The sequence below is a fragment of the Rissa tridactyla genome, chromosome 17 (assembly GCF_028500815.1).
Source record: "Rissa tridactyla isolate bRisTri1 chromosome 17, bRisTri1.patW.cur.20221130, whole genome shotgun sequence".
NCBI lineage: Eukaryota > Metazoa > Chordata > Aves > Charadriiformes > Laridae > Rissa > Rissa tridactyla.
Window position 1 is genome coordinate 2,942,337 of NC_071482.1, and position 26,326 is coordinate 2,968,662.

A 26,326-nucleotide genomic window follows, 5' to 3' on the forward strand; every position below is an offset into this window, starting at 1 on the left:
CTAATTTGAGATACCCTCCAATAGCATACACGCCTCCCGGCACAAGCTGGTTCAGAGCCTCATGAGGCCTTGTGTTTGCAAAGGGTTAATGAAATGCTGTTCCCAGGAGAGCCAGAGATGTGAGCTGGCAGAGCTGATGGGCCAAAGGGTAGGATAAACACCAGGGCTTGCAAGTCACTGGGGATTTTAAAGGGATCTTAAGTCTGAGGGAGCAGAGGTGGGGTAGGTTTTTCCCGGGGGGGGTTCACTCCACTGTGTATAGTAAGTGAATCCCTTGCAGGGACAGCCAAGCATCCAGAGGATAAAAGGGATTAAGAAGGGAAAGGCACTGCTTGGAAAGCTGGACCAGTGGTGCTGGACCATTAGAGTGCGAGTCTGAAGTGCCATTCTGCCCCCTCAGCTGCAGCATTTTATTCATCTATCAGAGCTAGGTCCGAAACCTTCATGCCCCTTCCTTTTGTCCTGGCCTGGAAAGGCAAGGAGGAGGGGAACACAACATCTCGGTCTCTTCCCACCTAAACCCCACTCAGACAGACCTTGCTCCAGCTCAGATCCTTGCCTGACTGCAGGTGGAGGTGACCAGGCTTTAAGAAACACTTATGAAAGCACTTCACAGTGAGGAGAATCTGTCCCTGTGCGAGCACAAATCAATGTTCAATGGTCAATTTGTGATTTGCAGCACCGCTTAACCTCTGCAGTATCCAGAACCAACTCTGTTATCAAGTGCTGTTCATCTGGTGACATATGGTGAGAGAAAGAGGGAGAGTTAGACTTCAGCATCGGGAAAAGGAGCAATTTGGTTAGCAAAGTGATTTCTGAGAAGAAGGAGTATCTGGGCTTCATTAGGTGACAAAAGCATAGCAAGAGCAGAGCTGATCCAGCAGCCCTCCCCATCCCTGCCTCCCAGAGGGCCCTCCAGCTACAGAAAGAGCCCAGGACCTCTCTTGCTTCTGGTTTTATGTCACCTCAGGAGCTGGAGATGCAGCCAGCCAAACAAAGGTTAAACACCAAAATGAAGGCAGAGCTGCTCTTCTGCCACGCCTCTATGCCCTGATATAAGTCAGAAGGAATTTTAAAAGCCGTCACAGCCTTTCCCACCAGGGCGTTTGTTGATGTAACTCTCATTTACACGATTAGCTGCCACACATGTGAGTGCCAAGCTGTGGCTGCGAGCCTGACGCTGCCGCCGCGCAGGGCTTCAGCCTCATTCCCCTGGAAATCCTCCGCTGCCCAGGCTGGGTGCGCAGGGCCCCGGCGAGGCGGCGGGCTCGCCTCCCACTCGGGGCTGCTCCGCTTGCTGCTGCACCTCCCTGCGTCTGGTCCAAGCAAACAGGCGCTGGGAGCGTCTTGGTTGTATTTTATGTTTTGAGTGCGGCCAAAAGCCAGTGTCGCCAAGGGTGGTTAAACAAACAAATGCTCCTGACTGCTCTCTGCATTTTCCTTCCTCTCCCTCCCATCAAAGAGAAGCCCTCACGACTGCCAAGCCCCTCTATGAGTGACCTGATATATCCCCTCTCTGCTTCCTCTCTGCTGAGGACCAGATGACTGGGTATCCCCTGGGTCCTGAGTGCATTTGGAGCATGGGTATCCCACTGTCTAGGTGCTAATCATAACATCCCTTTAAGATCCCTGCCCACTTTGCTTTCCTCTGTAATTTTCACCAGCCCAGCTGGCACTTTGCAGACCACTTGCCTGTCTCTGATGAGGTTTTGGGAGAGCCTGGCAGTGTGGTGCGCAGATCCAGCTGTCCCTGGGGTGCCTGCTTTGAAGAGGATGCCCAACTGCAAGTGGACACACGGATGTGCTTGATATTAGTGGAGATTTCACGCACGTTCCAGCAAAGGCAGTTGCTCTGCCATTCACCAAGGGTGGAGGCATCTCAGCTCTCTCCAGTAATGACCAGCTTTCTCCCTTTGCTCTCCTGCATGGGAAGCAGCAGAGAGCCATCCTTGGTTAAGCAGCATCTGGTTAAGTAGTTGGTGGCTGCAAAAGCATGTCTGGAATGCAGCTTTAACCCCTGGTGACCTTCCCTTGCAATGCTTTCTAGTGGCCACTAACAAGGATAAGGTTTGGATAACAGGAACAGTGTGTTAACCCCATGGGATCCAGCGGAGATGAGGACTAAGTTCTGCAGAGTAGCTGTTGTAGTGGGACCTTCCCTGCAGATACCTTTTGCTGGGCTGGTTTTTCTTCCGCTCCTGGAGTAAAGTGTAGCAGTTGTTACACAGCACCTGGAAACGTGGTTTGACAGCTTAGGAAGGAAGCCTTTTCTCTGTGTGAGGAGACAGAGCTTAGCAAAGTCATTACTGTGCAACAGAAAGAGCCAGTTGTTGAGAGGATACAGCAGCAAGCAGTTGTTTGCAGCAGTGTCCATCCATAGAAATGGTGTCCCTCTGTATGTGCACACACACTACATCCCTGCACTTTACACTCAGCCAAGAAAAGTCTGCGTTAACTCCAGATTCTGGGATGTCCCTGTCTCTCTGTGTCACTCAGTGGCTCTAGCAAAGAGGGGCCAGACATGACCTTGTTGTCTGTAACCCATCTATCCAAATTCAGCACAAACCTCACCCTGCCCTGTCTCCACACCACTTGGCCAACTCCACAGACGCCCCTGCCTTCCCAGAGCCAGGGGCTTCACAGTTCAATGCAGCTGTATGGAGAGTGCCGCAGCCTGTTTTGGGGAGAAGATGGGCCCTGGAGAAGACCGGAAATGTTATCTGATGTTTCCTCTGCCTCCCAGCCCTTAATTTTAGTTCTGCTTCATTTCCTTGCAGCTCAGCAGAGTAATGAACAATCAAATCTCTTTGGTAATTTATTTCTTCTGCTGTACAGTTTCGAGGAGGTGATGACACTTGAAATTGCCTCTCCTGGAGGGCTGAAGGGGCCAGATTCCGAGCCCCATTACACCAGAGTGTGTCTCTCTTGATCTTAGCAGCCTGCTCTAGCTGCCCAGAGCACAGTGTGGTCCCAAATCCATGTTTAGCTAGAGATACAGCCTTGCTCCCTTGATGAGTCCATTAAGGTCATGCTATTACAGGCAGCCACCAGATGAGTTCTGTCAGATAGAAGGTACAGGGAGTGCAGCTCAGACTCTTATCATTTGTGTTAATAGAGTTAATTTGCTCAACAATCTTCGGCAGCACTCGTAGGAATGTCTCGCTCTGCTTGGCCATGTGCCCTGGGCTGTATTTGTCTCCTGTTGCCTCCGGGGTGCTTACAGCACACGGCAGCTATATCTTGGATGTGCCCAAAGGATGAGATCAGCTCTCTGTTTACATCTATGCAGAGAGACTCCTGCGACTTAGGTGCAGACACAGGGTATGTATGTCAGGGTGAGGAGGAACTGCCCTGTTTCTCTGTCGTCTGGCCAAAAGTGCATGAACGGTTATGCAAATGGAAAGGTGAACAGGGCTATGGTTCTCTTATCTCCCCTGGTAACCTGCACACTGACCTACTCAGGGGCACGCGGCCAGCAGACAGCTGCAGCAGCAAGGAGGGCTCGAGGCTGCTCTGCCTTTTCACATCTCCCCTTCCCTTCTCTCCTCTCCTACAGCTTCCCAAATACCCTGGGGACCCGCTGCAGACCAGACAAAAGAATGACTCTTCAGCCTCCTGGAACACAGAGGGAGCTGCCAGCTGTTATGGAGTGATGTGCGAGAATGAAGCTGTTGGATGCTCATGTGGCTCTGACCTGGACTCTAGTACCGCTGCCTCCTCTCCTGCTTGTCCCACGCATCTTCCTGACAGACAGCGCTGAGGGCGAGATCCGCTTCTCCCAAGCCAGGGAGTCACTGTGCCTGCACTGACTTAGTGAAAGCAGCTGCAGCACATCCCCAGCTGCCCCTATTCAGTCCTGCTCTGGGAGAGGGACAATGATGCAGAAGGCAAGACTTTATGCTCCTGACCCTTTTCCTGATTTCTCACAATGAAAGACTCCTAACACACCTTGCCTCCTAACTTCTCTAACATCTTGCAAGCTCTGCAAGACAATCTCTGCCTTAGCATGTAACCAGCAATATTTAACCATGTAACCTTACTCAGCTGGGTGTTTGTTAGCTTGCACACGGGGAGCTTCCCCCATCTCCAATATAGATCAAACGTAAAAGCTGGAAAGAGAAAGATCAGTCAGTATGAAATAGAAGCTGTGAAGGACAGGTGATTGATACAAAAGCTAGGGTTACCCTGGGGAATACAACAGGAATAAACAAAAGCTCTGCAGTGCTCTATAAGCACTTTAGCAGATGGATATGGTCAAGAGTGCAGTAATGATTCAGAAAAGGCACAAGATTTGAATAACTATTCATGATCTGTCTCTGGAGACCAACAGGCATTTGTTTCTGGCTTCTGAGATGACAAAATGATTTCCGTGTGTTTGAGGTTTACAAGACCGAGGAGCTTGCTGGACACCATCTCCTTGGATGCTCCACTTATTATAAGCAAACAGATAGGTTGAAGGACTTAGCTGAGGAGATCCTTAACTCACTGCTGTTAGTTTTTTACTATTTGTTGAAATAGTTAACAGAAAGTTATATTCTAGCAGACTGGAAGAGGACACAGAGAATGACTTGAATACTGTAGGGTGATTTGCTAGCACCAAAGAAAAAGCTAACACAGGTTCCAGTTAATGAAGAATTAAAAGGCAGGAATATAATTGATGCCAGTCTACGTGGTTCATGGGAAATGGGTCTTGTCAGTCAAACACAGTGTTATTTTTTGCCTACTAAACCAGTCATCTCATCAAAGTAAGTGTAGAGATGGAATAGAAAATAGATTAAGAATGGCTAACTAACAGGTCTCAGAAGGAGTTGTCAAGAGGGAATCACTGTCAGCGGGCACATTTCTACAGAGTCCACAAGGACGGATGGTGGGCCTGGGTGGGCCTGACGCTACTCAGTGCTTTCATAAGACATGTGGAAGCAATGACCACCTCAGCACCTTAGCAACCCCTGGATGACCCAGAGGTCAGTGGCTTTGTAAAGCAGCCCATTAAGAGACTTAGGACATTGTAATTCAGCCATTGAAATGCTCTCTATCCCTGCTGAAGCACCTGTATTTTTGAAAGGAAGAGGACCCAGAAGGCAAGAATGCAGAAGATGCCCGAGTATAGCTTTTCGGTAAGTCTATTGAAGCTGGATTTTAAAGGATGTTCCTTAACACCTCCCTGGCAAGAAAGAAATTGGTGCCAACCTGCAGCAGAGGAACAGGGGAACAAGCAAGGGCTGGGAGTTGAACAGAGTCCCAGAGGCTGCCAGAGCTGATCGGTCACGAGGTCATTCTGCAACCCACGGACAAGCCTTCCCCATCTGTACATCTCTTTCTCCCCACCCTAATCCCCTGCCGTCTGTCAGCCTTTTTGGCTCAGCACTCAGCTGAATGCTGAGAGAGAGGAGGTGACCCCCTCTCTGACACAATTAAGGTTGTGGGCATTAAGGAAAGAGCATGCTAGGGAGGGGAAAGGGGTGTCAGAGCCTGTCTGGAGGGTGCAGAGCTGCCTGTGCACATTACTCCATGCGGGGATGGGCTCCACACATCCTCCTCTTCAGCTCCCCATATTCTGTTACTCAGGTAACACTTTCAAGGCAGGTCCTCCAAGCAAATTTTTAGGTCAGTTATAATTGGGAAACCTTGCATGAAGCTATAAAACATCAGTTAATATGCTGGAACTATCTAGTTAAATGCCAATTACAAAACCCCATAAGCTCCTCAACTCAAATATATTAATAACATAATTAAACATTTATAGCTTATGCAAATTAAAAGTTAAGTTAATCGGACATCAATGAAACCCCAGGAAGTGACCATTTAAGTAACTAATTATGATTCCTTCCTATTATAAAGCCCCCGTGCCATTATTTCTGGACTGCTCTGCAGTGTTTACTGGAGCCATTCAGACTTGGCATTCCCACTCTGATATCTATTCATAATCCCAGACAGCTGCAGCATTCATCTCAGCAGCCGTGGGCCTTGCACAGCTGGCAGCAGCTGGACTGGGTGCCCCTCCTACTTGTTGCTCCTTCTCTTGCCTCTTCCTTGGCTAAGCTACTAGGAAGGACACAGCCAGAATTAAGTCTCCTCCAGCTTCTGCAGGTTCAGGGTGGGCACAGGAAGGGGTGTGCGCCAGACCCACGGAAAGGCACTTGCTGGGGATGGTGACAGCAAGTGTGTTTGTATATATCCCATAGGCATAAATGTGCTCCGATAAGCAAGATAAGGATTTAGCTCTCACAAGTCCACCCCTGAGCCTCCTCCCTGGTTTCCTGCACACCTATGCTGAAGTCATTTCACTTCTCTGCATCACCCCCCCGGTTAAGGGCACTCTTTTGCACAGTGGGGAAACGATGGACCTCGGGGAATGAGTGTTTCACGATGGGATCAGCTCCTTGGGTGAACAAAACTGTGTGCCAGCGGGAAGCTACAGTTCATTATTATTGTAAAGCGGTAATTGAAAGGGCTGGAAGCTGCAGCAGGACAATGAGATGAGGCCAGGAGATGGGAAATGAAGCATTTTTCTCCTTGAGGGATGGAGACATTTTCCCTGGCGAGCAGAGCCTGTGCAGCCAGGGCCATACAGATGGACTCCCTCCCTCCAAGCGACAGGCAATCAGTTAAACCTGACAGGTGTGAAGATGGCAATTTTCTTTTCAAAACTGTGAGATAAACAGGCTGGCAGGAGTTTGAGAGGAACAGAGCGATAAGGGAGAAATGGAAACATTCAGGTACCCTCTCTCCATGGGGGTAGCGGTGGCTCACCAGCAGATGGATGGAGGAAAGAGTTTGCTTTGCAAAGCCCCAGATATACCAGGAACTCAGGTGCTAGGCTAGAAAAAGGCTTGACAACTAGACACTAATGAGAAAGAGAAACCCCTTCCCCTCACGGCTCCTCAAAGGGTGCTCCCTTTGATCTCTTAAGATCTGATCCATATTCACCTCCTGGGATTTAGCCAGCACTGAACTGTTCCTCCTGAGATCACCAGTGAATTACAGGACAGTGTTTTCTGGAAAGGGGCAGAAAAACCATGTAGTACCTCTTTGCACGCAAACCGTTTTCTTCCCCAAATTCCACACAGTTCAGACAAAACCCTCTGCCTGTTTCCTGCGAGGGTCTGGGTTTGGTTCAGCCGTTGTGAAATGTGCAGGTGAGGGAGTGTCCCTAACTCACCTTGTGCTGGGCTTGGTTAGATGAGGCCACAGCATTCACCTCAACTGCTGAGGCTAAGGGAGGAACTCCAATGGCTGCTATCCATAAATTATTACCTTCCGATAACTGAGCCCTTGGAGGGTGATACAGCATTTGTAACCTACATTTTAATCACATACACATTTATCTTGCTGTGCCCCTGCTTTGTCAGCACAGCCATGCCTGACTTCCCGATTTCTGCTAGCTAGTATGTAAAATTCTAGGAGTGCAACACACATCCGGGGTTTATTTTTTACAGGCTGATCCTTGTTCTGCAAATACTGTATAAGAGAGAGCCTGCATCTAAAGATGTCTGGGAAGGCTGTGAAATGCCTTGTTTGGAGTGAACCAGCCCCCCTCGCCTTCTGGCAGGCACCACTGAGGGCATTTGAGGCTCAACAGCACTTCTCGGTGTCACAGGTCCCCCATCTGGAATACATTTGCATAAAGCAATTTCCTCTAACAAATATATTCATACAAATCAAGTTTGCAAATAATCTGAAACCATGAAAAAAATTAATCAAACATATTTGTTACTACAAGTAATTCACACAGCAGTGTTCTAAACTGGCAAGTTTCTCCCAGTTCAATTTTTCCAGCACTAGCTCTAGGAGACTTAGTGGTATGTGTGACCGTGAGTGCTCTGACTTGAACTTGAGCACAGATTACTTTTACCTTGCAATGAATTTTGGATTGAGAGTCACATATTTCTGCACTGATGCTCTGTGACCTGTCCCGTCTCCAGTGTGCCTTGAGCTCCCACCCCTTCATAGTCAGCCTGCCCTGCCTTATTCCTCTGTCTGTTGGAGCCCTTTGGCTCTCGTGCTTCCAGTTTTGAGTCTGCCATGAATGTGGATCCCTGGGACATCCACCTGGTTTTGAGTGTTGTGCAAGGCATTAATCCCAGCATGGGAGGGACATCTCCTTCCCAGGTGCCTGTGCCCAGGGATATCAGGCAGGTTGCCTGGTAATTCCCTGACTACACTGGAGTATATCTCACTCTTGCTCACTGCAAATCCCATCCTTAGGCTGTGTTCATTTGTGGGGGTGGAAATAAGTGTAACTCCATTACAGTCGGAAAAGTTGCATGTGCTCGCACCAACTGGGAACCTGGCTCTGTGTCTTCATCATGGACATTTCAGCCCTGAACTCCACGTACATCTCCCAGTTCCAAGGAGGTAAATCTCATGGCGTTTGCTCTGGTCTAGGCTGGCTCTCTGCTGCTGGACCATGCGCAGCAGTGGGGTACAGCCTAAGAGCAAACATGAGCCTCTTGTTCATCTCCTCCTGCCCTGGTCCAGCTCCTCCTCTGGCTCTCTGCTGGCACCTCTGCTGATCATCAGGACTCTGAAGTTGCTTTTGGGGCCAGCAGCACTCGCCTGCAGAGATGTGGCTTTGAGAAGAGATCCAAGCCACGCTGCCATTTTTCCATGGGCTACATGCATTGCTGGCATTCTCGCCCTCAACGTGTTTCTGTTTTGTTCCAGAGAAACACAATACTTGAGGGCACTGCATGGGAGTCAGCTCCCGCTGTGTTCAGCTCTCTGCAACCTGAGCTGCTGAGAAGAGGCCCCATGTGATGGGTTTTATCCATCATCGCTTAACTGTAAGACATGGCCTGGGAAATCAGCGCAGCATTTCCCAGGGGCTCATCCCAGCAGGACATGGGCAAAGATGTCTTATCCTTCTTTACATCTTAGACCCCCATCCCAGCTCCCCGGTGCTCCCTTTCTTTCTCCCCTTTCTCTCCCCACCCCCAAACTCGGCTGATGTGACTGAGCCAGCTGCTGGGGATCCAGTTCTGTAGGATGCTGCCCCTCCACATCGCTGTCACGGTCTCTTGTAGGGCTACTGGCCTGAACGGCTGAAGCTGAAGCAAAGCTACGCTTCCAACATCTGTCATTATTAAGAGGAGCTGGCAGAAAGGGGAAAATGAGAAGAGTGAAATATATGGACATATAGATACAGCCTGGATAGTGGTCACAGCTCCCTTTGCCATGTTGAAGTCTTGATAACAAAACCGTTACCAGCTTTTCCTCCCTTTACATCTGAGAAAAGCCCCCCTCCAGGCTCTTTAACCCCTTCCAAAGTGAGATGCCCTGCACGCTCCTTTTCTTGCAGAATGACTGAGAACTGGCTCCATTAGTGGCTTGTGGTTTGGAGGGAGCCTGTCTGCCAAGCAGCACACAATGCATTGATCATCAAGCCTGGTATCAAAGAGCCTCCCACTGCTCTGGTGCATGCTCCACGCCTGCTTTGCTGCTGACAGGGAATTAACAGTCTGCACCAAACCTCTCCTTTCCAGCCTAATCCTGAACACTTCCCCCTCCATCCAGCTCATGTCCTCACACTGGAGAACAGTTGAAGTTCAGATTTAGGTCAGGACCCCTCTCGCTCTCACTCTGTGATGAGGAGTGCTGGATTTTAGTTCAGATCTCCATCAGATCACCCACATGCTGAAGTTGGGTGCAAAAATCCCTTCCCAGAGAGTATTCCGGTCTCTAGCCCAGAGTCATGGCAAAGTGCCTGTTGATATCAGTGCAAGGAAGAGCATGCACATTTTCTCTGTTCTCTTTCTTGCCCTGTCTCTCCCTCCCTTGCAAAATCAGAGTTGTCTTGATCTTTGGGAACAAGACTTTCTTTGTAGCTGGAGGAAAGGCAAACTGTTCTTCCCAATGCAGAGAACAGTAATGGAGATGCAGGGATGCAGTTTCACTGATCTTGCCTCCCAATGGACCCTTAGCATCCCTACCGCATTTAGAAGTTTTTGATGCACAATCGTCACGGCAGCCAAGCGTTGCACTATAGGAGCATCCTACTGTGTCAAATCAAAGGTTGGCCCAGCCCAGGCTGGCCCTGACAACAGCTAATTACACATGTCTAGAGAAAATATAAGAAGAGAGCAAGCGTGCATTGACTTTTCCAATAGCCTGTCCCATCTGCTATGGCTAACAGCAACTTAAGAACTTCCTGAGCTAGAGACAGTGTCATAATTTTTAATAGCTTTTGATGGATTTTTCTTCCCTAGGTTTTTCTAGCCAGTTTTTTAGCTCAGGTTAACTTCTGGCATCAGCAGCATTCTTTGACAAGGAATTTCACTGTTTACATCGATAAGGAGAAACACTCCCACCTCCTTTTGTCTATCTTGAATCCGCTGTCCAAGAATTTCACACAATACCACCTATGTCAGCGGCAAAACCAGTCATTCCCTGTCCACCTTCTCCAGGCCACTTGCTGTTTTGCAGATCTCTTAACCCTTAGCCTTCAGCCTTCATCTGCAAGCAACTCCATTACAAAATACTGCATATCATGGGAACAGACCTAGGTCATTGGAAAGCACGTGCCATTCCTGCTACTGTGACTCCCCTTACAGCTACCAGTCACAGGCTGCAGAACGACGCAGTCACAGATGCACAAAAAGAGGGAGAATGTCTCTTTTTTTAAAATTCTTTATTTATAAAAAAGTACATTTTTTTTTCCACAGCTGAGCCACTATTGGTTTTTATACAAGTAAAAGGAGGGGTGATGCAACACCCCACCCACACAAATTATAACCATGAAAATGCCCCCCTGGACCCCAAACAAACAAATTACAAAGGATGGAAAACAAAAAACCAAAAAAATCATAAAAGTCCATTACATTATTATTATTTTTATTTTTTATTTTTTACAAAAGCACTTACAACACAGATTACAAAAAAAAAAAAGTGGGGTTGGGGTTGTTTGTCTGTCTGTAGTCTTTATTCCACAATGATTATTACAGCAAGAGGAAGAAGAAAAAGAGAGATAAAATCACTGGAGTTAAGGAATCACGTTTTAAAAAAAAGAAAGGCAAAAGAAAAGAAAAACCAGATCCTCAGTGAGAGTACCTCCACCAATACCAATTTATGCTAGCGGAGGATCTGACTCCATATGCTTGGTATGTTCACCCCCAGGTAAATAACATATGGAAAATCACACCGGTCTGAAGTACAAACTCACCCCCTCTCTAAGGCTTGGGTTTGCTTCCTTTGCTGGTGGACTGAATCCTCCCCTTCACCCTGCTGCAGAAGGCAGCACCCCCTGCTCCTCACACCCTCCCCTGCCCCAAGGCTTCCCCTGCCTCCCTCAAGAAGTTGCTCAAATTGGCAGCAAATTGCATCAAGTACGAAGGGGAGGGAAAGAGGGGGGTGAAACTGCAGGCGAGAGGAGGGTAAAGTGCTATTGTAAGCCACACAGAATAAAGAAGCGGCATCAGTGCACAGGATGCTGGCAGCATCTCTGCTCCCCACCAGGGACCACTGCCCACAGCCCAGCAGAGCTAACACAGACCCGAAAACTTCAGTGCTACGGCAGGAGTGGTTGTGAGCATGGGAACCTTACAGTGAATTTTAACCTGCTGGCAAAGGGCTCCAACCTGCCCCACTGCTATTCCTCTTAGACCAAAATGGGCCTGGGACCCCCAACCCCAATTTCCATGATACGAAAGCTCTGAGCTTTGTGCAGCCTGCAGGTGTGACACATGGCAATGGGGTCTTCCCCTTGCTCATTGAGCATAACGACTGGTGCCTGAAACTCAAAAATCTGTGTGTGTGTGTGTGTGCTTGTGTGTGGGAAAGAAAAACAGCAAAGGAGAGCAGCAGGCCCCATTCTAATTGCATTCCCTTCTCTAATTGCTTGAAGATCAATCTTTTGAATCTCTCTCTCTCTCTCTAACCCTCCGTGATTTCTGCTGAACAGTTGTGTTTCTTTTTTGACTCAACATCAGGAAAATGGCTCCCTTTGTCCCTTATGTCTTTGCAATCAATTTGGTGCTACCATTTCAGTTTGTTTGATTTTTTTTTTTTACTAAGAAATCTTCAGGATTTTTAAAATTTTTTTCCCCCTGGCTGAATGAAAATGATTTAACAACAGGGGAAAAAAACTCTGGTAATTAAATAAAGGAAAATAACATCACTAGGGTGAATTGCAATGAATAACCCTAGCGATAAGCCCCAGCAGGAAAACAGCTGGGGTGTCTTTGTACATAAACTACAGGCTCGTTTTGTGTTGTGACACAGATGTGTCTGCTTCCGTACCACTCCCTGAATACACACATGGAAGGAGTTGGGGGCTTGGCCCAAATTCACCTGCATTTTCTTTGCTGTGATGGTGGTGAGACCCAGTCTGATGTACCACAGGGCTCAGATTGACCTCCTTCTCATCTATCTGTTCAGCTTTCCAATCCACCCACCTTAATCTTGAGGTACAAGTTTTGCCTCAAGTTGCCATCCAGGATCAGGGTTTGGGAAGGGAAAAGCACCACGCTGATATGTCTCTTCGCTGGCAAGAACCCAGCAAAGGGATCTGGACAATGATCCCTTCAAATAGAGGTACGGCAACCAGCCATGCCTCTGAGGCACTTTGCTGGCACCCAGTCCCCAGGCAGTGCGATGGCGCTCCCCAGGCAGAAAGCCAACTCGGGCATAACTAACACAACACACCAGTTCAGGTCCAGCGTAAAACAGGGCATTTCCTGGAGAGCAGCAGCTCCCCAGCACCTGAGGGACCAATGCCATGCCCACAGCAGGTGCTGGGAACTGAGAGAGGATGGGGATGTGCTCCCCAATGACCAGAGGGGGACCTTCATTCCCCTGCAGCACCTCCCAGGAAGCAGGATGCACATGGTCTTCAATTTGGCATCTCTACTGAGCTCACCCTCGCATTCGGGTAGTGACAGGTATCACTTTCTTCCTGATGCCGGTGGAAAACCTGACCTAATTACCTTCAAGGGTCCCCTCAGAGCAATTGAACCCACAGAAGGGAATGATGCTATTACTGGATCAGAATGGCTCTCAGATGAAACATCAATCTGATTTACCCACCACCACCACCACCACTTCTCTTTTCTTCTACCTTGCTATGGATTAATGGCTAATCACTTGGCTAATTACCACCCCAAGAGCCTCTTGGCCAATTAGCTGACCTTGCAAGGGACAGCAAGAAGTGAATCACTGCACAGAGGTGTCATTTCTCTATGGCTGTGGGGATAATTGCATCAATGGAGTAATGCTGAAGGGGCCAAGAATGACAGGAATGCACTACTGAACCTTGAACTTGCAGGGTATCTCACTGCTGTGCCAGCCAATACCGTCTAAGGATCTTCCACTCCAGACTTGCCAAGGTTCTGGAGGAAAAATAACCATTTGACCCCTCTTCTGAACCACATTGATGAGCTAAGTGGCTGAGCTCTTTCCCAGACTTGAGCTAGTGCAGTACTGGGGAGCAGAAAGTGTGATGTAGCAGAAAGGGAAGGGTATATAGGCTCTGGCTTGGAAATATCACATTGTTCTGCTGCCTCCTTTTCTTTCTGAGTCCCACTGGTTTTTTTTGAGCCCCGATTCAGCCAACTACATGGACACAGTGTGAATGGGCAATGAATAAGCCAAGGTGGCTACATCTCAAAAAATGACACCTCTAAGCACAAGGCTAATAACTACCAAAGCACATTTCTTAGGTTTCCTTGTTCATATCTCCTGCAAGCCATACCTTAACTCAGGAACACTCGCACTGTCCCATTCTTCCCCAGGCCTATCTGCCCCATCTGCAAGGCTTTGTACCTTTGGTCTTTGGGACACAACTTCACTGTGGGCTAGGGCCCCGCAGTGCTGTGGAATCAGTGCAATGTGAATTTGCCGCATCAGATCAGTGGCCCCTGCCTGTGACTGATGCAGAACATGAAAGAATCGCTGCTGGACCCTGCAGATTTTATAAAAGGTTATTTTCTTCCAAATCCATCTCCTCGCAGCATATATCTGTGCTGGGGGAAATTTGCAGAGGAGGGTCTGTGCCACCGATTTCCACTCTGCGCTTGATCGCGGACCACCCAGAGTTTGGTATTGGAGACGTTGTCACAACCCTCTTTAGAGCCTAGTTGTGAAATTCAGATCTAAAGGGTTATTCACTTGAGAGATGGACTTTGTTGAGCTTTATCTCTGAACCACAAACTATGCAGGATGTGCAGCATATCCCATGTTACATTAAAGCAAGCTGTGGCTAAGGTACAGTGCTCAGCAATGCTGCTGTGTCCTGATCCAGATTACAGGGTTCAGACTTTGGGGAATTAAAGCCCTGCCTATGCTGTTATCCCAAGGCACTGGAGGGAAGTCATTCCCTCTGCAGGTTTACAAAATCCTTAATAATCAGCACCTACTAGTAATCAGAGATATAAAGAGATGTTAGAGATTCCATTTTCTTTACTGGGGGGTTGCTTGGTAGCCGGGTGCTCCTGGTGGCAGTGGACGGACACAGGAAAGCTTAGCTGTGTTATTTTAAGGTTCAGGCCGAGAGATCCCGAGGGAATCGGTGTCTGCCCTGTTTCGAGTGGACATAAAGCAGCCTTCCTGTGGCATATGGCTGTTCTGCCAGAAGCCAGGAAGCAGGGAGGGCTGGCAGGAACAGCAGGAAGATTACAGCATAACAATCGCATTTCCCACTCTCCAACACCACTAACGCAGTAAGAGCAAGCTACAAACTGTGGATGGCTCAGGCTGAGCTTCACATTGCCTGGACCAAGCACCACACGCTAAACGAAAGCACTGGAGGCTGCCTGGATCAGAGATCTGACCTTGACTCATCTGCGTGGGTCTGACTCTCCACCTTCCCTTTTGTAGCAGGATAACTGCTGGATGCTATGGAACAAAACCCAGCGGGTAAGGCAGGAGGAGAATTAGTCCTGCTATTTTTAGATGTGCATGATAATACAGCTCAGAAAACTGGGGATTTCTTTTCAAACAAAAGATTTATTTATACATCAAATTAAAAAACAAAAACAAAACCAAAAAACAACCCACAAGAAGAAAAATAAGCCCCAACCCAGTAAATCTAATTTGGATATGGTCAGTGTCAGACAGAAGGCCCTGAAAGTCTGGAATCCCATTCATCCACAGAGCAGAGATAGCAGCAATCCAAGCCTCCCCACCACAACGCAGTGGCTCAAGGGAAGGAGGACGAGATCAATACCCCAGGCTCACTCACTCCTGCCCTGTCTACCAAACCTTTGCTTAGAAGAGGAATGTGAGATTGGAAAAGTGACAATCAATACAGACTAAGCAGTATAGCTAAGTGCTGGGGCTGTTGCTAGGATAGTCAGAAAGAAGTGCCCCCATGCTTTGACCCCCCCAAAAAAAGTGTAAACACATGACAATTACGTTTTAGTGGTATAATAAAACTTAGGGGCCTAATCTTGTACTGCAGCCCTCAAAGACACTGGATGGGAGATCTGCCCTGCCAGGCTCTGCAGACCAGAGCTGAAGGCAGTGAGTTTGTGGGAGAAGCAAAGCAGTATTGGTTGGTCCCCTTCCCCAGGCAATGGCAGCAAGGTGTGTGCACGATACAGTGCGCACAACCGTTGTGCCGGAGTTAACTGCTCTGTGGCTCGTACTAGCAACAACAACAGCTACAAGAACAAAAAGAGCCAGCATTTCTCAGCCATCACAAGGGAAAAAATGTCAGCAATAAATACTCCTTTTCTTTCTTCTAAAAGAACACTCAAACAAAGACAGAAAATGAAAAGCCAGGAAATAATAAATTGTAGGAGGAAAATGGCAGCTCTGTTTCCCTGCCCTGCTATCAGCCCATGCACCTGGGGTTTGTTCTAGGGCTTTTTGTCCCCCCTCTCTCCTCATTTTCCTTTTATTGAGTCATTAAAAACTGGGAGTGGATCTCCCTGGGCGTGCAGTGGGCAATGGGAACGCTATGCTGACCCCACTGAAAAGAAAGCGATTAGGAAAAAAAAATCAGTTCACCTGATAATGGCACCTATGTTTCCACTGCCATAAGCTTTCCTGGCCACCGTCCTAGGACAGCTCGCTTGACCCCCTCCCAAAGTTAAAAATAAAACAAAGAAGACAACATACAAACAAATTCCAGTGTTTCAGGGGTGCGGAAATGGGAGGAGGAACCTCGGGGGAGAAGGGCACTCTGAGACATGAAGACACTAAACAGAGTGTAATATACAGGCTGGGCAACAGTCGTTAAAGCAAATAGTAACACCTAAGCCACCGACCAATACAAACACCACAGAAGGGGACAAAAGTCATCCAGAGAAATTAAAAAGCAAAACCAAAACCAAGAAAATAATTACCCAACCTCCCACCTCCCGTACGCCCCAAAAATGATCTGTAAGCAAAGCTGCCCTCCCTCCCCGCTCGCCCCAGCCCGCCCTTCCTGCCAGTGCTGGAAGCGTCCAAAGTCTCTGCCGAGCGCCCAGGGCTGGCCAGGGGCGTGCGAGCGTGTGCGGGGGGGAGCGTGCGTGCAGTGTGTGTGCGAGCGGCCGCAGCACGCTCGGCTCCACTTGGCTCTGCTCGGCAGGGATGCAGGGGGAGTGGGAGGGCATCACTCGTGTGTTCATGTTTGTGTGTGTATGTGTGTGTGTAGCAATGGGGTGCCGAGCTACACGTACCACTCCTTTTTGGAAATAAAAGATCCGTCGTTCTGTGAGACCATGTTCTCCGCTATGTCGAGCTGCTCGGGGTCATACTGGAAGCCGAGTGTCCTTTCGTCGTAAGGTTCAGGATGCGCCTCCCCCTCGTCTACCGTGAAGTAAGGCCGCTTAGCATCCTCCTCGTATTTGTTGGGGCCACCCAGCTTGCGCTCGCCTCCCGCATCCTCGTCCTCATCTTCGTAGGTGCTGCCGCCCAGCGGGCCTGGCTTCTTCTCGTCGTCCGAGTCGTCGGGATACTGGAGGTTCTGGGCCATGGGGGGGTGATGCTGTGGGATGCCGGCCTTGCTGTAGCCATTGCCGTACACGTGCTTCTTTGTGCTGTAGTCACCCTTGAAGGTGTGACGCCGGCGCCGGAGTACCACAAATAGCACCACGGCCACCACCAGGACCAGCGAGACTCCTCCCACTATGCCCCCAATCACCGGTGTGGGGATGTTCGGCTGCACCATGGATTTGCGATCATCAATTGGAGACGGGGTGTAGGGAAATTCTGGGTAGGAAAAGACAGATGGAAGGGGGAACAGTGTCAAACCATGCGGAAACGCGCCCTCCCTCCATGCTTTCATTGCCATTTTTGGGGGGTGGGGGGTGGGAAGATGAGGGTAAGGAACAGGGAAGGGAAAAACTAGGGAAAGGGGAAAAGGGTGCGTCCTCACAGGGGTCAGCGCACAGGAGCTCTGCCTTAGCAAGGGGAATGCAGCGTGCTGTGCCAAGCTCGCCAAGCCTCATGCAGGAGCCCAGCAGGCTGGAAGCAATGTTTCCCTCCCCACCCCACCTGGTTTCTCCAGATGTGCTCAGACCCTACAAGCCCAGTGCCTTGAATCCAGATGCTTTCTTTTACTGGGTGGCATTTCGGGTCCAGTTTACCAGAGCAGACTGACAGCCCCAGGGTGCTTCTGCCAGAGAGCAAGACCCAAACCCCATCCAACGGTGGGCACCAAGCTGTCGTGACTGCTCCCGTAGATGCCACGCTGGACCCTCCAGCTTTGCATCCCCTCCTCGGCATCCCATCCCAACCAGTCTAGGTCAGGCCAGAAGGCAGTGGCACCTTGTGATGTCCCCTTCCACCCACCCCACAAGTGATCTGCGGCTTCACGGTGCTGCTCGGGATCACTGCTGGCTCCTGAGCCCACTTGCTGACCCGGCCGTGCTCTGCAGCACAGGGACACAGACCTCCCATTGCTTCTTTTTCTTCTGCTGTTACTGTGGCCAGCATAGTGCCACTACTCATGCTAATCTCATTCCTACAGTTACGCTGATCTATTTAAAAAAACAGATAACTCAAAAGAGAAAAAGAAAAGAGATGAGAAAGATGCTCTCTTCTCTTTCATGCAGTTCAACACCTACACTTCGGCACAGATAAAGTTTGATCCAGGACTTAAATCAACCTTCCTAACACTCCCAGGGCACAGTTACAGCTCTTGGCCAAACTCAGCTTTCACAAACTGCCTGTAGAGCATCCGTACCCATGAGGCACTAAGCACCACATGGCTGTCTCAGTCCTTCACCTGCCTCTGCATTTAGACAGCAGGCGCCTGGTTAATGCCGCCTGGCAGCCTTGCCCTCGCACACTGTGCTCAGACCCTTTGCACTGCTTTTTCCACCCCCAAGGCCTGTCTGCCAGCCTGGTCTGTAGTTGCAAGCCACGATTGCTGCTCTGAAGCCTCCTGGACCACTCTTTTTACCTTGGCAGACTGACTAGCAATCTCAGCATGCCCTCCCAGAAGAGCAGCCAGGACAGAGCAGTGGGGAAGGAGGGGCTCACAGGCAGAAAAGGGATATGAGGCAGACTCTGATTCCTGTCCCCTCCTCATGCTGCTGGCAGCCACGTTTCTGGAAGGGGGAAGGAAGGCCTGACCAAGGAGGAGCTGGGCAGGGAGCGGGCTTCCCTGCAGCACAGCTTAGCCCAGCCACTAAGGAAGAAGGGAGAAAAGAGCTTCCCCCGAGCAGAGGCAGTTCCTGAGCAGCTGCAGATTTTGGACAAGGGTACTGAATTCAAGCAATTGCTGGCCTGATCCTCATGGCATAAGCATTTCGCTTGGGCCTAAGAACCGTTTCATTCCTGTTTTTCCTGAGACATCATCCTAACAACAGAATCGTGGTTTCTGCAGTGCTGACTTGCCTTGAGCAAAGCCTCATGAGCCTGAAACCACACACAGAGCAGCACAGTGGGCAGAACGGGCTGGGAGACAGGCAGATGGAGGGGCTCCCTGCTGCAACCAGAATGAGGAGCAAGACGCTGTGCAGGCAGGGGCCAGCATCTCTTTCCAAAGACAGCCTTCAGAGCAGGAGTGAGGGCATGTATTTCAGCATAGGGAGCTGGGGTTGGGTTCTAGAAAGCCAAAACCACATGTTGCATGAACAGAAGGCTTGTCATAGCCATCTGGTTAATGCAAAACCTCTCTGCAGAGACAGCAAGAAATGTCACGTCCATCCCATGGTAGTCCTGGCTGCTGAGGGCTCAGCTTCAACCACACAAGTGCCCACACAGCTCCTGCCACCCCTGCCCATGCCACCTCAGCCCTGCTCCTCGCCATCACAGTCTCTGCAACCATGTGGTGCCCAATTCCCAAAACTGTGCACAAAGCAGGGGTCCACCTGGAGATTAAGCGGGTACAGGGAAAGACCGGCAAGCTGGCTCAGACCCCGGGGGCTCTATCTTTGATTTTCCACCATCTTTGATTTTCCAGCTCTGATCTGAAGCCTCTTCCAACCTTGCTTTTCCCCACAGCAAGGCAGATTTTGTGCGTGGGGCCATGGGTCCCAATCCCACACCCCTAGAAAACCCAGATACAGTGTGCATGTTGGGCACAGGCTCCCTAAAGCCATGCTGATCCCCTCTGCCTCCCAGCTCTGGAAAACAGACAGATCTGAGGGAGGAAGTCTGCACAATTTCAGAGGGAGTTTGGCCCACTTTTCTGCTAAAAGCTTCATTAACAGCCCAGGTTGGATGCATGAAGTGAAAGGGGGAATGTTTTTCTACCTTTCTCATAGATATTTTTTTTTTTCCTGCCCTTTGTGCTGCCCGCCCCTGAGATAGCACTTGCCCACATGCCACCCCCCTGCCACTGCCAACGCCGTGGACACGAGAACTAACACGCCGCTGTGTTGGATTTCACACGTCGTTCGGGGAAGGAACTATTTTCTGCTCAGATCCCATCCCCATCCTCCTCGCAGCGGCCCAGTTCCCATGCCAGAGAAAACAAAACCAAACTGTGGGAAGAGAGGGAGAAGAAAGATGGGAAGATCGCAAGCCAGCAGCCGAAATCATCCCCTCCCTACCCACACAGCTTCCTCCCCTCCTCGTCCGCCCACCGCACTCCCCCGGAGCCTGGAAAGGCGAGGGGCTCTGGGGACGCGGCGGGGGAAGGCGGCTGAGCCGCGGGGGGGCGGGATACGGGTACAAACCGAGGCGTGAGCGGCCCGCGGAGGAGGGGACGGGCTCCGGGAGGGCGCACGCCCGACACCGCCGCTGGATGGCGGTGCAGACCGGCGGAGCCCCTCCCCGTGGCCGCGGGGCCGCAAGTCAGCCGCCAGCCCGGGCTCGGCCGGGAAGGGAGGGGGGGGCCCCGGCCCGGACAAGGCCCTCCTTGGCAAGGCCAGGTGGTGAGCGGGGAGCTCGTCCCGCCTGCGCCCCGGCGGCCTGGCACGCCTGCAGCCCCCTGCCAGCCTGCCTGGCGTCCAACGGCCAGGTTAATGAGTGACCCGCACGGGCCCGGCTCGCCGCGGCTCCGCACGCGCCCGCTGCTGCCAGCCCCACGCGCACAGCGGGGTTTGCCCCTCTGCCCACTGAGGTTCGTGGCCGGGGTGCAAAAGAGAGCAGAACTGCAGCCGGCGGGGAGAGGGGAAAGTGTGGGAAAAGGATCCCCTTTTTGTGTTCGAGGGGCGCGTGAAATTTCTGGAAACTGGTGCGATGCCCGAGCGTGCTGGGGGCCCCGTGTGAAAAATCCATTAGGAAGAGTCTGGAGAGAATTAAAGCCACTGTGAAAAGCGGACTGGAGAAACAGGAGACGGCAGAGTGGAGGGAGGGGGAACAAGCTAGGCTTTAATGCCAGCATAAAAAGCCTCCCCCCCTCCTGCTACCCCCCAGCCCTCATAAAAAGAGGGAGTGCTGTATGAATAGGAATTAAAGCAGCAACACTATCTGCCCGCTGCCGAGCTCTGCCAGCTGTTGCATTCAGCCCAGCTTCCTGTCCCCGTGCCAGGAGCCGGACCTCTGGGGCAGCAGCTGGGTGCGCAGGGAGGCGGGGGGTCGCCCTGGGCTTCGCTCTGGCACCCGGCTGAGCCCACAGGTTCTCTTTGATCCCTCCATGCAAGACGGAGGGCTCCAAGCATCCCCCTGCTCCGGCTCCTGCCTTCTCCCTGCAGCAATAGCAGTGCTGCCACTGCAGAGACAAACCAGGCCTTCCCCACCACAAGAGTGGCTTCAAAAATACACGGTTTAAAAATCTTATCTTTCCTTTAATGGCCAGTTTCCAATAAAAATGAGATGTATGCAAATCATCCTGCCTGTCCATCAATCCCTTATCTAATGCTTTTTGAACCTGCTGGCCAATTTCAGTGGTATCTGACAGAAGAAGAATGAGTCAAAATTATCCCTATCATAAAGCTCTTGCAGAGATCTGGAGTGGGATCCCTGGCAGAGGTGGGAGCTAAACCTCATTAGACATCAGAGAACCCACAGGGACAAGAGGCTGCTCCCAAGGGCAGGAAGGGCCCAGATCAGAAAAAGCTTATTTTTAGACACCAAGTAATTCTTCTATGATATGCAGATCCACAGGAAACCAGCTTTCAAAAGCCCTTCTGCTCACCACACTGCTTAGATATTTTGAAAGACACTACTCGCTGTGGACACATTTTTTCTTGAAGTCACATTTCCATCCTTTTTCCTTCAATCATAACGGCCAAGGAAAAACCCAGCACCAGCCAAGATTCTCGCTGTAGCCATGGGCATTGAGGAGAATGTCAAACTCCATGAGAAATTACCTTTCGGACATGTGTCAGCCCACGCTGCTCCTTGCATGAAGCTCCTCAAGAGGAAGGCCCTGGATTTCCTTATGCCTTGCAAAATCAAACACCTGCTGCAATGGGAAGCAGGGCGGGGGCTTTGGCTGGTCCAGCCAGGGTGAGCAGCAGCTCTGGGGAGGAGCAGGAAACTTAATTCCAATAGGTTCATGGAGCTTCCCAGTTCCCAGATGGCCTTAGCAAATATAGTGATGATCATGTGGGTATTTTTTAGAAGACCAATTAATGATGGCAAACTTTCTGTGCCAGTACAGTCCATGCCAAATTATCCCAGGACTTTGACCCACTGTCTTAACAGACGTGTACATAAGTGAAGACAGGGAGATACCTCTGGACCTGCCTCAGCCCAGACAGGGCTGCGATCTGAGAAGCCTGAAGCACTCCTGTCCTTTTTCCTTCACAACAGCCCTTGCATTTATGCATGCCCATCTCCGTCTTCAAGGGATCCTGCCTCTCCTCTCCCCACCAGGGATCTCTGCTCTCCTCGAGCGGAGCAGGGCAGAGGTGAGAGGAGGCGGGGCGGGGTGGAAAAACCACTGGCAACTAATCCAGAAGTTTAACAGCTGCCACTGGCATTTCAGAGTGTGACGGCTTTTTAGGCCAGATGCCAAACGTGTCTTAGGTTTTAATCTCTCTGTCAGGTCACCTATCGCTTGTCAATCAAGCGCTGCTCCCGCAGGGGCCGTTGGCACAGATGCCATCAGACAGGATGCAGCAGACACTCCTACCCGCCATCCGGAAGATTAGCATCAGACAGACCCCCCAGGCTTGCTCCTCTTCAGCCCCCAGCCCTACATCCTCCCACCTCGCGCAGCCACAAGCACTTGCTGGTGCAGCGGGGCACGGCCCTGGCCGGCAGCGGAGCTTTGGGTGCACCTGCTCCAGGCTTGGGATTTACCGCTTTCTGGAAAGGGCTTTCTCTTGTGCTCTGAGCCCATAGTAAAGGCCTGCTGCCGCATGGCACAGGGCTCCAGTGAGCCCCGCGGGCTGTTTGCAGTGACCTTGCTAGGACGAGATCGCTGGTGCTGTGTAAACAACTCCCTGTCACAAGCCAAGCAAACAGGGGGGCCGTCAGCCTTTCCTCCCCCCCACAGCCTGTAGCACATCCAAGGCCAGGGCTGCAAAGCCACCTACCCATCGGCTGGCATGGCCCTGGGAACAGCACAGAGCCTCCCTGGAATGGCACACAGCCTCCCGTCCTTGCAGGCCCTCCCCGGAGCACCTGCACATCATGTCCTGTCTCCTGGAAATCTGGGGGATGCCAAGGTGGGACTACACCAAGCAAGCAACCAGGGAAGCCTGCAGTATCCTGGAGGAAAAGACCCTCTCCTGGCTTTGGGAAACAGGTGGGAGCCCTGCAGCAGAGAGGCTGGTAGCGGTCACTGCCTCAGCACAGGCTCTGCTCTCTCACTGTGATTCTCCTTTGGGTTTCATGTTTGGCTGGTGCTTGATTGCTTGATGTTTGGTGTTTTAATGACATCTTTCTCCTTGTGCTTCCTCTGGCTGAAGCCAGTACCCAAGTGCATGAATTTCCCTCCACATACACACCCAAATGTATATGTACACACATGCAGAAGAGACAGGGTACGCAGATGCACTGCTGCACACAGGCCCATGCAGCCAAGCACATGCTCATAAATACGTGCATATTCACGCATGCCAATGCAATGACGCTCTTGCATCCTGCACACACACGTGGCTGTGCAGCAGGGCATCCCCATGCAGGCACACAGGTTTGGGAGGCCCATTTGCGCGCCAGGATGCAGATCGGGGCCACGCATATGTGCGTATGTGACCAGCTCTCTGTGCAGGACCACCACACGTGTGTGCAGGCATGCAGGGACACGCGTGCAGTCTATAACCACAGCCTTTTATTATGTCACCCAACCGCCTGTAATAAATAGTTACATGTCACACTACATGGCTTGGCTGCGACTGACAAAGGTCCTGCAAGGCAGGAGAAGCTATTATAGGAACAGATTGCAGGAATAAAATATTAAATTTCCACTTATCAATCTCTTTAATGCGCTATAACTCTAATAGTAGCGTTCAGCCTTCTCTCCCTGAACAAATCGCCCCATGCGGGGGCTGAACTAGCCCCGCACGCCTCCTCTCTGGAGCCGGGTCTGGGAGGAAGGATGCTGGGTGGCAGGAGGGGGAAGGTCTGTACCCGGGGAGACAGGAGGGGGAAAAGCCGCTGCAGGGTTTTCTCTGCATCAGCCTTCCATTTTTTTTCTCCCAAGGTTGGCTGCTCACTAGATTGAGCTCCATTTATTACATGCAGCTCTTGAAAGAGGTTTCGTGGTCCACTGACAATCCCTAAATTGCCTGCAAGACCCAAACAAATGTACCTGTAATAGCTGAGCGAGGACGGCTGAGCCCCCACCAGCACTGGCCTAATCGGTCCTTAGGGAGAGCTGGATAAACATATTCAGATCCCATGAATTATTAAGAGCATTTTTTTTTATGTGGTGGAGGCCTGGCCTACCAGGTTGGCTGCTAATCCCTCCTAACGGGGCAGCTGCTGGTGTGTCCCTCCTTCCCTCTCATTTAACCTCAACCCCACAATTCGGACCTTTGGGAATAGATTGAGATTACAGGCAGCCAGGCAGACATCAACCCAAAGTCACTCCCCAGAAATCCTGCCAGTCCCCAGTTCCCTTGCCAGCACTGCGCTGATTGAGCGTGAGAACGATGCTCTACCAGTCCCCTGAAAAGCCGCCAGGAAAGAAGACCTTTACCAAAGCCCGAGGGGGGGAACCCACAGACCCGAGAGGAGCCCCGAGAGGAGCCCATGCCCGTGCAGGCCGGTTGGTGCAGCCTGCCCAGGCTGCAGTGCTATTGTGGCACCGAGACAGATAAAACGCTGGCAGGTGGCAGCAGGAAATATGAAGAGAGGGCTGGATCTGGTGGTTGGGAACATGCATCTTGACAGCACAAGAGATATGGGCTGGTGGGATAGACAGAATGACAGCAAGCAATGGATGTACAGGCTATAGAAAAATGGAAAATGAGACATGGTGAAGAGAGCCTGTTCCTAAGTCTTCTGCAATACCTATCCCACCTCCTTCTCTGTGACTGGGGATTGAGCTGGAGGCTTTTTCCTCTGATCAGTGTTTCAAATGGGACCCAAGGTGCTGGTTACTGCATGGGATGGTTTGCTATTGCCAACGGGAAGTGAGTCTGCTCAGTTTGTACCAGGCGGTTGCCTGCACCGTCCCAGAAACACGGTGCCTTTGGTGGCAAGTCCCATGAAATGGCCAGCGGCTGAATGGATTTCGGCCGTGACCTTCCCCTGGCTGCGGGTGGTTGGGCAGGGCTGGGCAGGGTGCTGTGCGGCTGTCCTGAACAAAGAGCTTTGTTATTCTGGTGCCTTTCACTGGCAAATGAAAAATCCCCCAGAGAAAAACATGTACCAGGAACAACACAGCAGGCAAGGATCCAGGACAGGAGGTGTGAATTAAAGGCCTGCTACAGTGATAATGATCATAAATAAATACTTGGTAATTAGCATCTAATTAGCACATCCCATCCATTGACCTCCAAGCATTTGGATAGAGGAAGATTAGCTTGGTTTACCCATGTTGCAGAAGAGGGGAACTGAGGTGGTGAAGGTGCCAAATACAACGTTATTTCTAATTTCAGGAGGTCAGCTGCCCTGGCATCTTCATGCTCGCTCAGCACTTACCACCATAGACAGTGGGTGGAGGGGGCTGGAGCTCGGCCCCTCTCAGAAGCCCATTCCATCGCTCTCAGGTTAGACAACTCTTCAAGGATTGGGGTGGCTCAGAGAGGTGGCCTGCTATAAGAACAGCAGGCACTCTGCTTTGCTTTGGGCTAGACAGCAGGAAGGGCTAACAATCTCGGGAACCTGTCCTGCATTTCCCATGCCTCGGGGAGCCCCCAGCACCCCTCACTGCCCATCCAGCTCAGAGGCACTTGCGCTGTCTGTGGCACTTGCAGGACACAGGCTGCTCTCCAGCTCACCTGGCTGCAGTCACAGCCCTGCTCTGCAGAAACAATGCCCCTGGTCCCCAATGTGAGCCCAGCTGGAAAAGTGGCCGTGTGCCGCGGTTTGTGCTGCCTGCCCACCTGGCAATGGTCCCAGCTGGGGCGTAGGGAGAGCACCCGAAGGAGACCAGCGCTGAGCCCCAACAGAGCAGAGCCTCACCAAGTCATCCCAGCTGCCGGGCACATCTCCCAGGCCAGCAGTACTGCTTCATCGGTTGGCCGCTCCCTCCCCTGTCCCCCCAGAACCCGGAGCTCATTGCAGTGTGGCAGTGTTCCAACGCTCTACTGCAAAAGATACTTAGAGCTCTCTCTCCTGAGCCCCACAACTGCTGGTCACTGCCTGTCATTAACCCACGGAGAAAACGAATCATTCCTTTTATCCCTTCCCTGCTCTCAAAGCACCATCAGCCACTTTTCCCCTTTGGTGATACCTTGCAGTACCACTTTGTCTCTCTGAAATCAGGCTATTGCCATATGCTATTTCTTCTGTTTAACCTATTTCTTGACAAGGCTTTCTCTCCCTGACAGTACCTAAGCATATCCATGTCTTTTTCTCACTCCCATGGCTACACTGATTTGCAAGTCATCAAATTCCTTCTGTCCCATACGACATCACATAGCATCATTTCCCATGGTCTGAATCCTGT

At 50.9% G+C, this 26,326-nt stretch overlaps 1 protein-coding gene across 1 annotated transcript in view; it reads right to left on the bottom strand.

Moving 5' to 3' along the window:
- Positions 1–10,637: 10,637 nt before the first annotated feature.
- The window catches only part of LOC128918636 (nectin-1-like), a 69,000-nt gene continuing 53,311 nt past the window's right edge, over positions 10,638–26,326 (bottom strand). Inside the window, exon 6 of the mRNA XM_054223084.1 lies at positions 10,638–17,133. Within this exon, the coding sequence (XP_054079059.1) occupies positions 16,592–17,133 (542 nt within the window). The 3' untranslated portion in view covers positions 10,638–16,591. The remainder of the gene's footprint in view (positions 17,134–26,326) is intronic.